The sequence below is a fragment of the Caenorhabditis briggsae genome, assembly GCF_000004555.2.
Source record: "Caenorhabditis briggsae complete genome, chrIV, whole genome shotgun sequence".
Classification (NCBI taxonomy): Eukaryota; Metazoa; Nematoda; class Chromadorea; order Rhabditida; family Rhabditidae; genus Caenorhabditis; species Caenorhabditis briggsae.
Genome location: NC_013487.2, coordinates 11132938 through 11147209, shown reverse-complemented (window position 1 = coordinate 11147209; position 14272 = coordinate 11132938). Strand labels below are relative to the sequence as shown.

General features: G+C 35.0%; 2 protein-coding genes across 2 annotated transcripts; both read left to right on the top strand.

Moving 5' to 3' along the window:
* Positions 1 to 354: 354 nt before the first annotated feature.
* On the top strand, positions 355 to 3159 carry Cbr-glt-7 (the record flags this gene model as incomplete). The annotated part of the gene is made up of 9 exons (XM_002634019.2): positions 355 to 541; positions 591 to 962; positions 1600 to 1813; positions 1856 to 2002; positions 2050 to 2244; positions 2557 to 2688; positions 2733 to 2805; positions 2851 to 2961; positions 3007 to 3159. The coding sequence occupies 9 exons, from the start codon at positions 355 to 357 to the stop codon at positions 3157 to 3159; spliced, it is 1584 nt and encodes a 527-aa protein (XP_002634065.2).
* Positions 3160 to 8487: 5328 nt separating this feature from the next.
* Positions 8488 to 12382, top strand: CBG01608 (the record flags this gene model as incomplete). Its single annotated transcript, XM_002634020.1, has 4 exons — positions 8488 to 8547; positions 8599 to 8793; positions 12021 to 12149; positions 12203 to 12382. The coding sequence occupies 4 exons, from the start codon at positions 8488 to 8490 to the stop codon at positions 12380 to 12382; spliced, it is 564 nt and encodes a 187-aa protein (XP_002634066.1).
* Positions 12383 to 14272: the final 1890 nt, after the last annotated feature.

Here is a 14272-nt window from a genome sequence, read left to right as displayed (position 1 = left end):
GCTTTGAGTCAAACGTAAAATTATATTTCTACCAACTTTTGTGTTTTCAGAATGCTGATGTCGTGCTAATTGACTTTTGAACCTGGACGATAGCTATGCCTTCCTTTCTGCAAAGACAAACTATCTGGACTCCTTCCTTCCAAAACAATAGATTTTGCAGTAATCTTCTTCTCCGTTTTTCGGTATTTAACTTATGCAAATCATTTTTCTCCCCATAGCATATAAACCGATCATGTTGTGTGTTCTTTTCTTGGTTTCTGATAAAATCAATGTGTTTTCATCACTTCAAAAAGCTTTTTTTTTCCATATTTGCTTCAAAACCGTTTAGACCTTATTCAAAAAGGTATTTTCAGAATGAGAGAAAACCGACTATTGGTTTTCACTTTAGCTGCAGTTGGTACCGGATTCATTTGTGGTCTTCTTTTGAGACAGTTTAATTTTTCTGACGATGTCAGGAATTTAATTGGATTCCCAGGAGAAATATTCATGCAAGTTCTCAAATTGATGATTCTGCCCCTGATTTTTTCTTCATTAATTTCCTGTTAGTTTCTTGAACATGTATTAGACTCCAATCGAATTTTGAATTCCAGCTCTCGGCCAGATGGATGGTTCAAAATCAGGAAAAATGAGTTGCATAGCAATTGCATATTATTTGACAACCGCAATAATTGCGAGCTGTATTGCCGTCACAATAGTTTTCTTGTTTCATCCGGGAAATCCTGAAATTAAAAAAGGGAATCTCAACGAAGCCATTGTCGAAGGAGACAGTAGTTTATCTGCTCTAGACTCTCTTTTGGATTTACTGAGAAACATGTTCCCACAAAACATCGTCGAAGCAACGATGTATAGATCTCAAACGGCTTTGGTGGTCGTACGGAAGAAAATTGTCAAAAATGGAACTATTGATGAGCCAGTTCTGTTGAAGAAAACTATCAAGCTAACTCAAGGAACCAATATTCTCGGTGAATGAATTACTTTTTTCGCTCTAATAGAAGCCCACCCTATACGTGCACTTTGAGCTCACCTATCTCGGTTCATATGACAGATACCGTAAAAACTCTATTAGATAGCCATGTCACTCTATTGTTCGGGATGGTCTGGGTGGCACTATATTAGGGGCTGGCACTTTATTGTTCGGTGCCAATTACCTACTGAAACTCATCAGGAACATACTATATTTTCAACTCTTTCTTAAGATTTCTTTCGATTTTTTATATTTTTCTACTTCTTTTCCAGAGTCTGCCTAACTTTCGGAGTCTGATATCACCCTGAAAGATCTTTGGCAAGTACAGTACCTTTTTCAAATCAGCAGTTACATTAGGGGCTGGCACTCTATTGTTCAGAGGTGCTCTGGGATGGCACTTTATTAGAGGCTGGCATTCAATTAGGGGTGGCTATCTAATAGAGTTTTCACGGTATCGAAATTTGGTTAACTGACAAAATGTTTATCATAACACGAAAAATATTTTGTCAATTTACCACCTTTTGATATCTTTTACAAGAAACGAGATAATTCAATTAATGTTAAACGTTTTGGTGGCTCTCTATTAGAGGTGTTTACGATATATTCGCCGCTACTAATTCGTTATGTCTTTTCAGGATTGATTGTGTTTTGCACTGGATTTGGTATAATAATTTCCAAACTAGGTGGTAAAGTACAAGTGATTGTTGAATTCTTTATCGTTCTCGATAAAGTTGTCATGAAATTTATCACGGTTCTCATGTGGTTTTCTCCATTCGGAATTGTCAGTTTGATTGCTTCCAGTATTCTGGATATTGACGATATGTATAAAATGATGACGGCCATGGCTTTGTAAGTAATGTGCTTGGAAACCTCACCACAATATATTTCCAGATATTTGTTCACTGTCCTGACATGTCTATTTCTACACTGTGTCGTTGCTATTCCATCTCTTTATCACCTCTTGACAAAAAAGAATCCAATCAATGTGGCAAAAGGCATGGCTCAACCATTTGTCACTGCTATTGGAACTGCTTCCAGGTGATTTGAGAACTTTATTGAACATGTGAAAATATAAATCAATTCAGTGGAGCATCGTTACCCCAAGCGATTAGCTGTGTAGAAGAAAATCTGAAAGTGGATTCAAGGATAGCTGGATTCATTATGCCTCTTGGGAACACTATAAATATGGATGGGACTGCTCTTTATGAAGCAGTTGCCGTTATTTTCATTGCTCAGCTAAATAGCGTATCTCTATCTTTTGCTCAAGTTATCACAATCTGGTAAGATCGGACTAACAGAATACCGTAAGACTTGTATTAGAACGGCCGGATCTTCTATTGTTGTTAGTTATCTCCGCAGGGCCAATCTATTACAGGAGCACTTCAATTAGAGGAATCCTTATTCCGAAAATTTTCATAGTGAAATTCGGTTAATTCTAATTCAAAATTCTTTAAAATCTAACAATTTCACCGAAATTGAGCAAGTTTCTGAACAAAAAAGGGTGGATTTCCTTTAATTACAGGGTCCTTTCTATTAAAAGAGTCCTTCTAGTACAAGTGCTACGGTAAGTTAAATTCTGGAAACGTTTTCAGCGTTACTGCAACATTTTCCTCGATTGGATTGAATGCCGTTCCAGCAGGTCTCGTCTCGATGTTTTTAATTTTGTCGACAGTCAATCTTCCCGTTTCGGATATCTCACTTCTTTTCACTGTGGACTGGCTGATGTGAGTCGTTCTTTTTCAGTGTGCCCCTAACTTTGTTATTTCAGTGACCGTATTCGTACTGCTCTGAATGTGTTGGGTGATTCGTACTGCGCGTGTGTTATCCAGCATTTTATGCAGGTTAAAACAATTTAATTAAAGTATCAAAACCCAGAACAGTTTCAGAAAGATCTCGAAAAAGAAAGCCATTCTCTTTTGGAGGATATAAAAATCGAAGAAGGAACTTTAGAAAATGTGAATCGACCCAATAACTCAACCGAAAGAATGGAAAAGAAGGTATGAAAAATTTTGTGGATGAATAATTTATAGCTCATGCTTTAGGTATCATTTGTGGATTATCATCATATTCCATCTCCAACAGCACCACGAGAATTCAATTCCACAAAAACTTACTCATTGAAATCTGCTATGATTGGACCTTTAAGAGCACATGTTGTTCTTCAAACTCGTTTATCTCATTTGTCTGAAGAATAAATTTTTACAAATTATTCATGGAAAATATCATTGGCCTCAAATTTATTTTTAAAAAATTAAGTTGTGGAAACTTAATAAGCCAGGTCTTGACTTATGGTACTTTTATTATACATCGATTAAAAATAAACAAACACTCAAGTGTCGAAATATACTTACTATTAGAATGATCCTTTTTATTTGAAATTTTCCCGATACAGTAGTCCTGTTCATTTCATCATATTCTGCCTACAGTAATCCTTTTAAATTTTGATTTTTCCCTACAGTAATTCTTATCATTAGAGGAATAGTTGAAGAGAAATAGGCAGAGGAGTAGGATTGTACAATAATTAGATTCATAGGGCGACGAGGGGAGGAAGAATATTTGACATGTGCATTTAGGTTAGGAAAGTAGGCGGCGCCGTTTAAAAATTTCCTAAACGATTCATATCATTCGTGCGTCGTTCAGCGTTCTATGAAGATAGTTCGAAAGTTTAAATTCCTTCTTCAATGATGATAATATCGGAGGATGATCTTGCTGGCGAACAACATCATTTTTTCGGATATAAGTTAGAAGTAGGCAGCTTAGAAGAGTCGGATCGAACGAATAAGGAAAACGGATCGATGCAAAAAAGCACTTTGGGATAGGAACGCTTAACTTCCTGCAGAATAAAGTGCCTAAAAGTGTTTACTCACAGTTCCATCTTCTTCATTCCTTCAATATGCTCCTTTTCGCTTGCTTTGAAACTTTGATCTTGGTTTCAATTAATAAAGTCTTTCTTGAAAATCTTTTGTTTTTGACACCTTAAGATGTTAATTTTCTTATTCTAATCTTCTGATAATAGTTCTCATCAAACAAAAACTATTTCGTTTCGTGTTAATGCTCAGATTACAAGGGAACCCATTGAGGTGACTAGCTGATTTGCCATAACGAACTACCGTACTTCTTCTAATAGAAGCCCATCCAAACCGTCAACTTTGAGCTCAATCATCTCGATTTCTGTGAACGGTATGAAAATCGTGTTGACTGATAAATAGTTTACCATAATCTAACCGATATTTCATCAATTAACAATTTTTTGATACCTCTCATAGGAATCGAGATGATTGAGCTCAAAGTTGATAGTTTGTGTGGGCTTCTACTAGAGGTAATATGGCATACAGGCTGAAAGAAAGTCTTTCAGAACCTATGAATCCGTTTTCGTATTGTTGAACAACTTCTGAAATTCTGAAAGTTGGTGGAAATGTTAGATGCAAATATTTAAATCATTGGATTAGGATATCCGGATTGGATCCATTTCGTTTAAATCTAGTACTAGCCCTTTTTAGAAACGTGCGTAGTCTCCCACATTTTTTCTTCATGAACTCAGTGGACGTTTCTTAGTTTCGAGATGATATCACCTCGTTTTTTTTCCCGATCAGTTTCATCTATTTTCAGAAAGTTAAGTGACCGGATTACGGTATTTGAAGATGATCCATGTGTTTTCCGAAAAAAAAAACGTTTTTTAGAGATTTTTGAACACTCATTTCTGCAAAACGTTGGGTTATGTGCCAAACGATATTTATTTATATAAGTGTCAGATTACTTTCTGATATTGATAAATACGAATGAATTGGTTCACACAATTCTTGCTTATTCTTTTTCGTTCAATTTTTGTTGAATAATATTCTCCGGGGTCTCCAAAACTAGTCATGTTCTGTTTCTTATAATTTAGCCGTTCAATCCGCTGAGCTAAAATAATCATACATTTTTCGATAGTAAGAAAAACGAAAAATTCTTTTTTTCAGGAATACTAGATCCTATGCCTACAGAATAACAGTTTGCATTTTCCTCTAAAAATAATTTTTCGAGATAATAAATTAATTTTCGGTCTCATTACTCAGAAAATACAGGGTGGCGCACAATTACCCAGACGGATATATCTTTAGACATGAGTATCTTGGAAGCACGAAAATTGCTAGAAATATAATCTTACGTTTCATTCAAAGCTACTGGAATGTTCAAAAAGGATATACCAAGTCTAGGTATTATTATGGTTGTCCAAAGATATCGTTTGGATTTTCATGAGATGTTGATCAAATAATTTGAACTTCGGCCAGTTTAATGTTGGATTATTTAAATTTTCGTTGTACATGGATTTACTCAAATTTTATGCTTCTACAAACTTGAGTCCGGGTAATTATGCGCCACCGTGTAAATGTGAATCAAAAATATTTGAACTATAAGTCCTGCTTAATTGTAATATCAAAATCTCAGAAAATCTTTCAGCTCATTTTTTCTAATTATGATTTCCAAAAAAAAATATCACAAAAGGGAATCATGTGTACTCGCTAGATTCTAGACATACTTCCGAGTCAATATGAATATTTCCTCTTTTTTTAACTCTTGATCTTTTTTTCCCAATTCAACCACCCTCATCCATAGTCCTCGTGTCTTTTTGACACCATTCTTGAAACCTGAGATTGTTTAATTTTTATTCAAAAAAGGAGCCAAGAAGCTAACAAAACATGCATTTACATTTCTCAAGAAAAATGAGAAAAGAATAAAGTGTCTTCGTTGTTCTGTTTAAAAACCGAAACAATTAGGTTTGAAATTAGTACATGTCTTCTCTCTTCGAACTTGGAACTGAGCTCAAAACTCATTCAGAACTTTGGCTCTTGAAAGTTATTTTTCCAGATTACCGAGGAACCTTTTTTTTGCTTTTGGGCTAGTTCTCGAACAAATAACTACTGATTATATGATGTATCGAAGCATATTGTGATAATGTATGAAAGCATATATTGATTTTTTGAGTTTTTAATATACAAAATGGCTGCAGACAAAAAAATGCCATCTTGAATTAATTTCTTTAAGCTTTACAAGTGTTTTGCACCAAAACGACACAATTTTGCTTACTATTCAAGTCTAGGAGGAATAAGTGCTGAAATAGGGCAACCAGTTTTTCAGTAAGGATATTCAAATGAAAACTATTTTTTAAAAAGAGATCCTTTACTTTTTCCTTGTCAAAGATTGGTTATAAAATGAAATGAATCTCACAATCAGCTCTCAAAACTGTTCCAACCTAAAATATTTTTTGGTTTACAGAAGTCATGCAAATGATGCTCTTCAATTTTCACAGAGTCCGACACCCAAATGTGAGTTCTCTTATTATTTTTCAACAAAATCGCTATGTAGAAAACTGGCAAAAAAACGGAGAGAGTCGTTAAAGCCTTTAACTTAAAGGTTGTGTTTTTTCGAGGCTTTTTTCTCTATTCTTTTTTGGTGAGCCAATCGAAAAGATACTATTTTTCTTACTCGTTTTTTTTTTAATTTTTCATTTCAAAACATTTATTAAATCATTTTAGGGTTTATCTTGAGAGTGTTGTTTTAAAGATGTTTGAGTTCTTCTTAAAAAACAACGTCATATGGCGCACTTCTGAATCCTATAATTACCGTTGTTTGTCGATCGCTGGGTGCTCTAAAAAGGTCAAATTACCTAAAAATGGGTATTTAAGAATATCCAACTCTTTCTTTTTCAAACTTCTCATCACGTTTTCTCCATTTGTGAAGTTATTTGTTGGTTGCCTTAAGAAAAAGCTTCGGAACACAAAACAACTTTTTTTCAACAAAAAAAAGTCGTTCCACCAACCGATTATTGCCATGTTTGTAACAAAACATACACACCACCAAATACATTCTTTCATCCTTCAAAATTCCTCCTAAAATCAACTAGTAACCACTTAGATTTTGAACAACCTTAAAATACTTTAGGAGGAGGTCTAGATTTATTAGAAAAATCATAATTAATAAATGAATTGGTGTCTCTTTTCTTCTTTGTGTTCTGTCATTTTGTTCGTTTTCCCAGGGTAAAAATTCTGTCAGACCTAATTTGATTTGTCGTAAATTTTTTTTGTGTTCTGGCAGGTTTGAATCAGAATTCGAGAACTGTTTATCAAAATTTTAGAGATCAAAAATTAGTTTTTAGTTTTCAAATTGGTGTCAAAAAATTAGGAGGGGCCCACTCACATGGGTTCAAGCGAGGGGGTCAGAAAGCGCGCCCCAGCAAACTCGCAGGCCAGAAGAAATTTAATAATTTTAAAGTGGACGCGGGTTTGATCTAGATCATGATATATTTCTTCAAAATATACTGGTTGCAAGATGCGCTTTTTCGCTCTTCATTTAAAACTGTGAAACTCAGCCAACGAAATTGTGCCCACTGGGTTCCCAAGAAACGGGTGAAAAATAGCGTCCCAGCGAACTCGTCTGCCAGAAATAATTGTATAATTTTGATCAACGCGTTGCAACGCGCGCTTTTTTCGTTCGTCGCTAAGAAGTTTTATACTCACTAGGGAAGGTTGTAACTGAGGTATGGGACTTTGATATGAGGCCTATATCATTCGAAAGCTGAGCATGAGACATTTTCAAATATATATTCAGATTTTGCGGCGGACATTCCAGGTCCGAGAAAATCGAATTTGAAATTTGGCTGAAATTCGAATATTTTGAGGGCCAGGTCTCCCCTTTTCTTATATGCATTGTGGAACTAGTTGAAAGCAGCGACTGGTGGTGTAGCGGCGAAGAGGGAGGACGGTAACTGACTAGGGTTGGGTTCGATTCCTCTCTCCTTTGTTTGTTTTTCTTTTTGTTTTCGGTCTTTGTGGAAATCTTCAAAATGTTCCGAACACATTTTTCAAAAAAAATTTCATTTTGATACTGAAAAATTGTACTTTCTTAAATGTTTTAAGTAATATCTAGTTTTTGACTATTTCGTTAATCAACACTAAACATTTTCACACAGCTTTTGTTTGTCAAAGTTCATAAGGATGGTTCGTTTTAAGAGCCACACATCAATCAGACATGATTTGTGTCTATGATTTCTCAAATTTTGAGTGTTACTGGGCGATCATCGTAGTACTACGGTTTGTTGAAAATCAGAAAAATAATCAAAATGTCTTGATCCCGAGAAGAAAATAGGTTATCAAATTTTGTAAAAAACCTAATTGCTTGTTCTTTTTCGTTTAATACCTTTTCAGCCGAAAAAAAAACTTTCAAAATTTTTCAAAAAAAAAAGTCAAGGGGGTGCCCCATGGAACTTTTTTTCAAAATCTTTTCTGAAAAAAAAACGCTTAAAATTGGTCACATTGTACAGAAACTTCTAAATTTGCGATCACAGTCAAAAAAAACATCCAAAATCTTTTGTAAACCATTAACTTTCTATTCTCAAAAGTCAAAAAGTGGTTTGAAAAAATGACTCAAAAATAGTTTTCAAAAGCATGTAACCACAATTTCAAACAGTTTCAGAGAACACAGTATGATCCTGTAAGTTTTTCATGTTTTTTCAAAAAAAAAATTTTTTTTGGAAAAAAGTCACCATGGGGTCCCCCCTTTGCTTTTTAAAAAATAAGATTTCAAACTCGATTTTCTCGAATATGGTAAGTCCGCAGCAAAATCGAAATACATTTTTGAAAATGTCTCATTTTCAGCTTTCGAATGATATAGGTCTCATAACGAAGTCCCATACCCCACAAACAACCTTCCCTAGTCAACTAACGAAGGACGGCAGCAAATTTAGAACTTTTTCCGAGATTTGCGGTGGCGTTTTTTTTGACCCACTCCTTGGGAACCAAGTGTGGGCCGACGAAATTGCGCAGGCAGACGTTCGAAGCGCCGAAGGAGCGGTAAACAGGATGGTTTATTTATAATTAAAACTGATTCAAAGAGAGTTCGATCAAACTTTGTGGGGTTTTTATAATGGTATTTTATAATGGTTTATGGTACTATTTATAATGCCCAGTAGTCTTTAAGGAAAAATATAATTGATGCATTTTTGAAGATAGTCAACAGTTTTTTGGGTTCTCTGATTTTCTATATTCTCATTTAAAATACTCATTTACCTTGTTTTTCTTCTGCATTTGTTCTGAAACATTATCCCGATATTATGTATTCATGAACCAAAAAAAGAGAAAAAACAACACAAACACTTCCCAGCAGAATAGCGAATCCATGCCGTTTGTTTTTAACTCTTTATAACTCCAATTGATCATTCTTTGCTCTTTTCTTTTTGCAACAAAATTCCTCTACACGTCACCAGACCATTCGAGAAGTGCCGAAATAATTGGTTTCCAGTCGGTGATTTGGTCCGGAAGTCCTCACACCTCCAAGTGGGAAAAAATGAAGTTTTGCAAAAAGAAAAAAAGGAAAGTCTGATCTTTTTTCTTTCCATAATTCGATCTCAATTCACACTTCTTTCACAATTAGGGGAGAGAGAAAGAAGAGGAAAAAAGGAAAGCCGAGAAGAAGAGATTCTTCATTTTTCTGGCACTTTTTTGGTCCTTCTTTCACACTTTGGGTATAAGTTTTGGTCCATTTCATAGCTTTGCTATCTTCTATTATATCTTTGAACTATAATAGAATCTTGAATTAGATGGGTTCAGGACTCATTCTCCTTCTTTCCCTTTCCAAGAGGACTTTCTGAGAATTCCCGGAATATATTTGGAATAAAAAAGAATTCCTAATTGGATTGGGCAGTTTTATTTACTCATAAAAAGATGGCTCTCATGTAACCTCTTTCCGATCAAGATCCACCCGCAATTCCCCATACTTCCGTCATAATAATTAGTAGGTTGCAATTCTTGGAATTATGATCCCAGTTTTGAATTATGTTTTCATTTTGAACAACAATTAGAGTGCCAGTCAGTAATTCTGATTCTTGCGTGTCAAACAACAATTTAACAAGCTTTCAAAAAATTTCAGGTTGATGTTAGCTGCAAATTGTTAAGTAGTTTTGTTCGAATTTCTAAGAATCTCTAAGAATTTCTAAGAAATTTTTAAGAAATTTTTTAAATTTTGTTACCCATCATTTAGTATGCATAACTGACCATAGTTCTTTCAAATCCGTAATTAAAATATAGATTTTTAAAGAATTTTGTTTTGTCTCTTTTTTTGGCCAAGTGAGCATTTGTGAAAAACATTGTCAAACAACTGAATATTTAGTGTATATTTTTTAAGTTATTTCTCTAACGTTATGTTGTTGAAACATTGTTTTTTTTCTTGGAAATGTAAAGATTTAATTCTTAGTTTTACGATGAGACAAAAATACCGGACTAACAACTCGTGTCAGATATTATTGTTTTCTCGAAAAAAGATTCGGTACAGAAATTGTAGTTTAAGAGATTATTTTGAGTGTTTGTGGGAAAGTTTTCATATTAATTTCCAATTTTTGACTGGTATCTAATCCGTCCTAGTTCAGCGGAAAATCACTGATAAAACGTTTATATCTCTAGACATAAGTATCTTGGAAGCACGAAAATTGGTAGAAATATAATTTTATGTTTGATTCAAAGCTACTGAAATTTTCACAACGATCCCTCAAGTCTAAATATTGTTATTAGTGTCCAAAGATGAACGGCACACGGTGTTTTTTTCGTAACGTCTTGTAAACGCGCTCGGACGCTAACATGTGTAGTAAAAATATCGTTAGTTTCAAATTGAACAGCTGAGTCGCTACTCAGCGGTGCCTGCATTCCATAAAAAGATGCAAAAAAAATTCAAAAACGGTTCCGGAAAACACACCGTGACGGCGTTATGTTTCTTGTAACTTTCATGAGATGAAGCAACTTTGACAAGCGATAACTCAGCTCAAAATTGGTTAAATAATTTGAAATTTGATCAGTTTACTGATGAATTATTTGAATTTTCGCATTCCAAAATTGATCCCAGAACAAAGCTTTAGTCAAACGTTTCGCTAGTTCAAAGTCCGTCCGAGTAACTATTCGCCACCCTGTCTTCCCGATATTTTATAACGTTCACAAATTTTATAACGCTTACAAATTCTGTTCCCTATACATCAAAAATCTTCAAAATGAATGCTTCTTGGAAATTTATCGAAGTACAAAAAGAGATCACAAATGCATCCCATTTTGCATCCTACAATTTCTCCTTTTGCTCCAAAAAAATGCAGGAAGAAGCTTCGAAAATTGTATAGTTGCTTCGCTAGATAAGAATGAAAAGATTTCAGAAACGATATCACCTGAATTTTGGGTCAAACTCGAGAATGTTTGTGGGAAGATTTCAAAACTTTAAAAAAAGAAGAAAGTAGGATGTCATCATTGTTCCCCAAAACGGGGGGTGGTTAACTTGTTTTGTTTATTGTTCCTCTATTTTGGCTGAAACTTACCTCTTTTTCTTCCATTTTGCTGCTGAAAAATGCCTCTTCTTCTCTTCTTTTGCTTCCAAGAACTCAAAATGCACCACTTTTAATTATTTACGAATCAAAACGCTCGGGTTGGAGGCTTTAAATTTTCAACCTTTTCGTGCACATATCTTTTATTTTTTCATGCTTGCAGCTGGCCGAGCTTTTTATCTGAATTTTTTTTGGCCCGGGTTTCCAGTAAACTATTTTTCTGTATGTAAAACAAATTTCGGAGTCAATAAAAATATAAACAGTTTTTTCTCTGTTTTGCAAAGAGCGGAGTGTCTTTGAACATTATTTTTCCTCAAAACAAGTTAATTTTCTGAAATTTCAGAATTTTTCAAATTGTATGCGAACCCTGAATTTTTAAATGGGTGCAAGACCCTGATTTGTGAAGTATACAGGATGGAGCATAATTACCTAGTTTGAAGTTTGTACGAGAATAAAAATTGAAGAGATTGTTGTACAGGACTCAAATTAGGAGTGCAAAAATGCAAATAATTAATCACTAAACTCTCCAAATTTCAAATAATTTTATCAACTTTGAGCTGAGTTATCGCTTGTCAAAGTAGCTTCATCTCATGAAAATCATAAGAAACATTACGCCGTTAGACTTGAGAAATCGTTTTGAAAATTTCCATACTTGCGACCGGGCCTTCGCGGGATCTGCCATAGCTTCTTTCAGAATCAATTTTTAAACCAACTAAATTACAGATGATAGAACTCGACGAATGCCAAATGATGTTATTTGGAGAACTGTGTCTTGTTTATCAAAAAAGTTACAGACAAAAAACAGAGGCCCGGCCCGGTCCGACGCGAAAAGGTCCGGCCACTTTATGGTATGTAAATTTTTTTCATAGACAAGAAACAGTTCTCTAAATAGTATCATTTTGTAGTACTCGTCGAGTTCTATTAGATCTAAGTTAGTTGATCTGAAAATATTGCTTCTGAAAGAAACTATGGCAAGGCCCGCCCGGCAAGTTCCCGGTCGCAAGTATGACAATTTCAGTAGTTTTGAACCAAACATAAAATTATACTTCTACCAGTTTTCGGCCTTTCGAAATGTTTATGTCTAAAAATATGCCCGTTTTTATCAGTCAGGATAATTGTACGCCACCCAATATTATTTTCTCAAACCATACTTCCAATCCTTTGTTCATCTTTTCCACAAAAAAAACACATATTTTAGAGGTCCAGTTGCTCATAACTAATTGAATCCGGAAGCCTCAATTGGCAACCATTTCCATTTTCCCCTTTTTTACCCCTCCCACTTTCCACTTAATTTATTTATTTTGCCCATTTTCCTACTACAAAATTCAATGTTCTGTAATCATTGTTTATCTAGACAGGTGTATCTGAAAGTCTCTCCAGTCCACTTTTTTCAGCTGCCTCATCATTTTCAAGTAACCTTATGACTTTTCTTAGATCTACGGTAACCTTTCGAGTCATCCAGACATCTGTCTTCCATGCGTAAAAGAGTTTCAAACCCATACATTTTTCATGAATAAGGACATGTGGGGGCGGAGTCAGCTCTTCTCAATTCCTTCCTTCTTCTTCTTCACTTCTTCAGATTGGATGACTTCCGGTTTAGACTCTAGAATGTAGACTCCAGAATGTAAAGCACAAAGTTTGAATTTTTTCGTTTCTGTACCACAAGAAGTTCACCTCTTCAGACATACCGCTTTTTGCCTTGTTCCATTCCTTCAAGTAATTTTAAATTGTTTTTTCTCTTATAGCTAGGCACCGCAATGAAAGGGGGCGGGGCGACCAAATTTTTCTCCCCTTTTCAGAAATCCATCTTTGAAGGCTTGTACCGGGCGTTAGAAACCCATTATTTTTTTGGTGAGAACTTGTCCCTATGTAATCGACTACGCTGAATCCAATGAAATTATCAGTTCTTCGATAACTTTATTATTTTGATTCGAAAACTTCGAAAAATAGAAGTGGGACTGACAAAGTGGACTAAAAGTGTTGGATGGAAGTTCGCGCCATTAGATTTTTTAATGGATTCTGATAGTTTTTGAACTGGGGGATTGGATTTTGAAATAAAATCAAAATTCTAACGACGCCCTTGTTTCACAATTTTCAGCCAAAGTTCCAGCTAAAATAAATAAAAAATTTCAGCGATGACCCCAATTTTTTTTTGCATATTATGGTAAAACTAAGTCTTGTGTATACTTCTGCCAATTTTCAGAAAGATTGGATACCTCTAAGTAGTTTTGATACTCATCCGAAAATTCCAAACTTTCAAAATTTTCAGTTTTTGGAAGTTTTGAAGGTGACACAGGTGAGCGCCACCGATTTTCTTTTCACCATAAGATTCTACGCAAAATTTGCCACTAAGAGCAATTATAATTAAAAAATTCTATCGACGCCCTTAATGTGTTATACGTCTGTTTCCTTATCTATCATGGAACAACTTGTAAAAAATAGGAAAGAGGCAACACCGGAAGGAGACGGCAGGCAATGAAAAGTCGTCCTTTCCTCACTCTCATCTATTGCTTCCAAGGGAAGTGCAGCGGTGGCAGACTGGTTAGTGGGCGCGCGCACCGATCTGAAGACCGAAGTTCGCATCTCCCATGGGGTTTTTTGTTTTTTTTTCCTTTTTTCAATGGTTTTTCCTTTTTTCAATGTTATAAACTTATTCTTTTCGTTTTTTTACCCTAAAAACTGCTTTTCCGACAAACCATGATGCGATTTTGATGAAAAAACAGCGCTCGGAATAGCGCCACAATGAAACCGCGCCGCAGCTAAGCCCCGCCCACTTTTCTGCGCACCGCAAAAAAATGAGGAGAAATTCAGTACATTGAGGTCTGGTATAAAAGGGGCTGTAACTCGGGATTGAATGAAGATTTTTCCCTGAAATTTTGGGAATGGACTTCTATAAAGTAGGAGAATACAATCCAACAATAAAAACTGGGAAAAGTCTATTTTGAAAATTTTGTTGTGGTGCCTACTTATAGCCC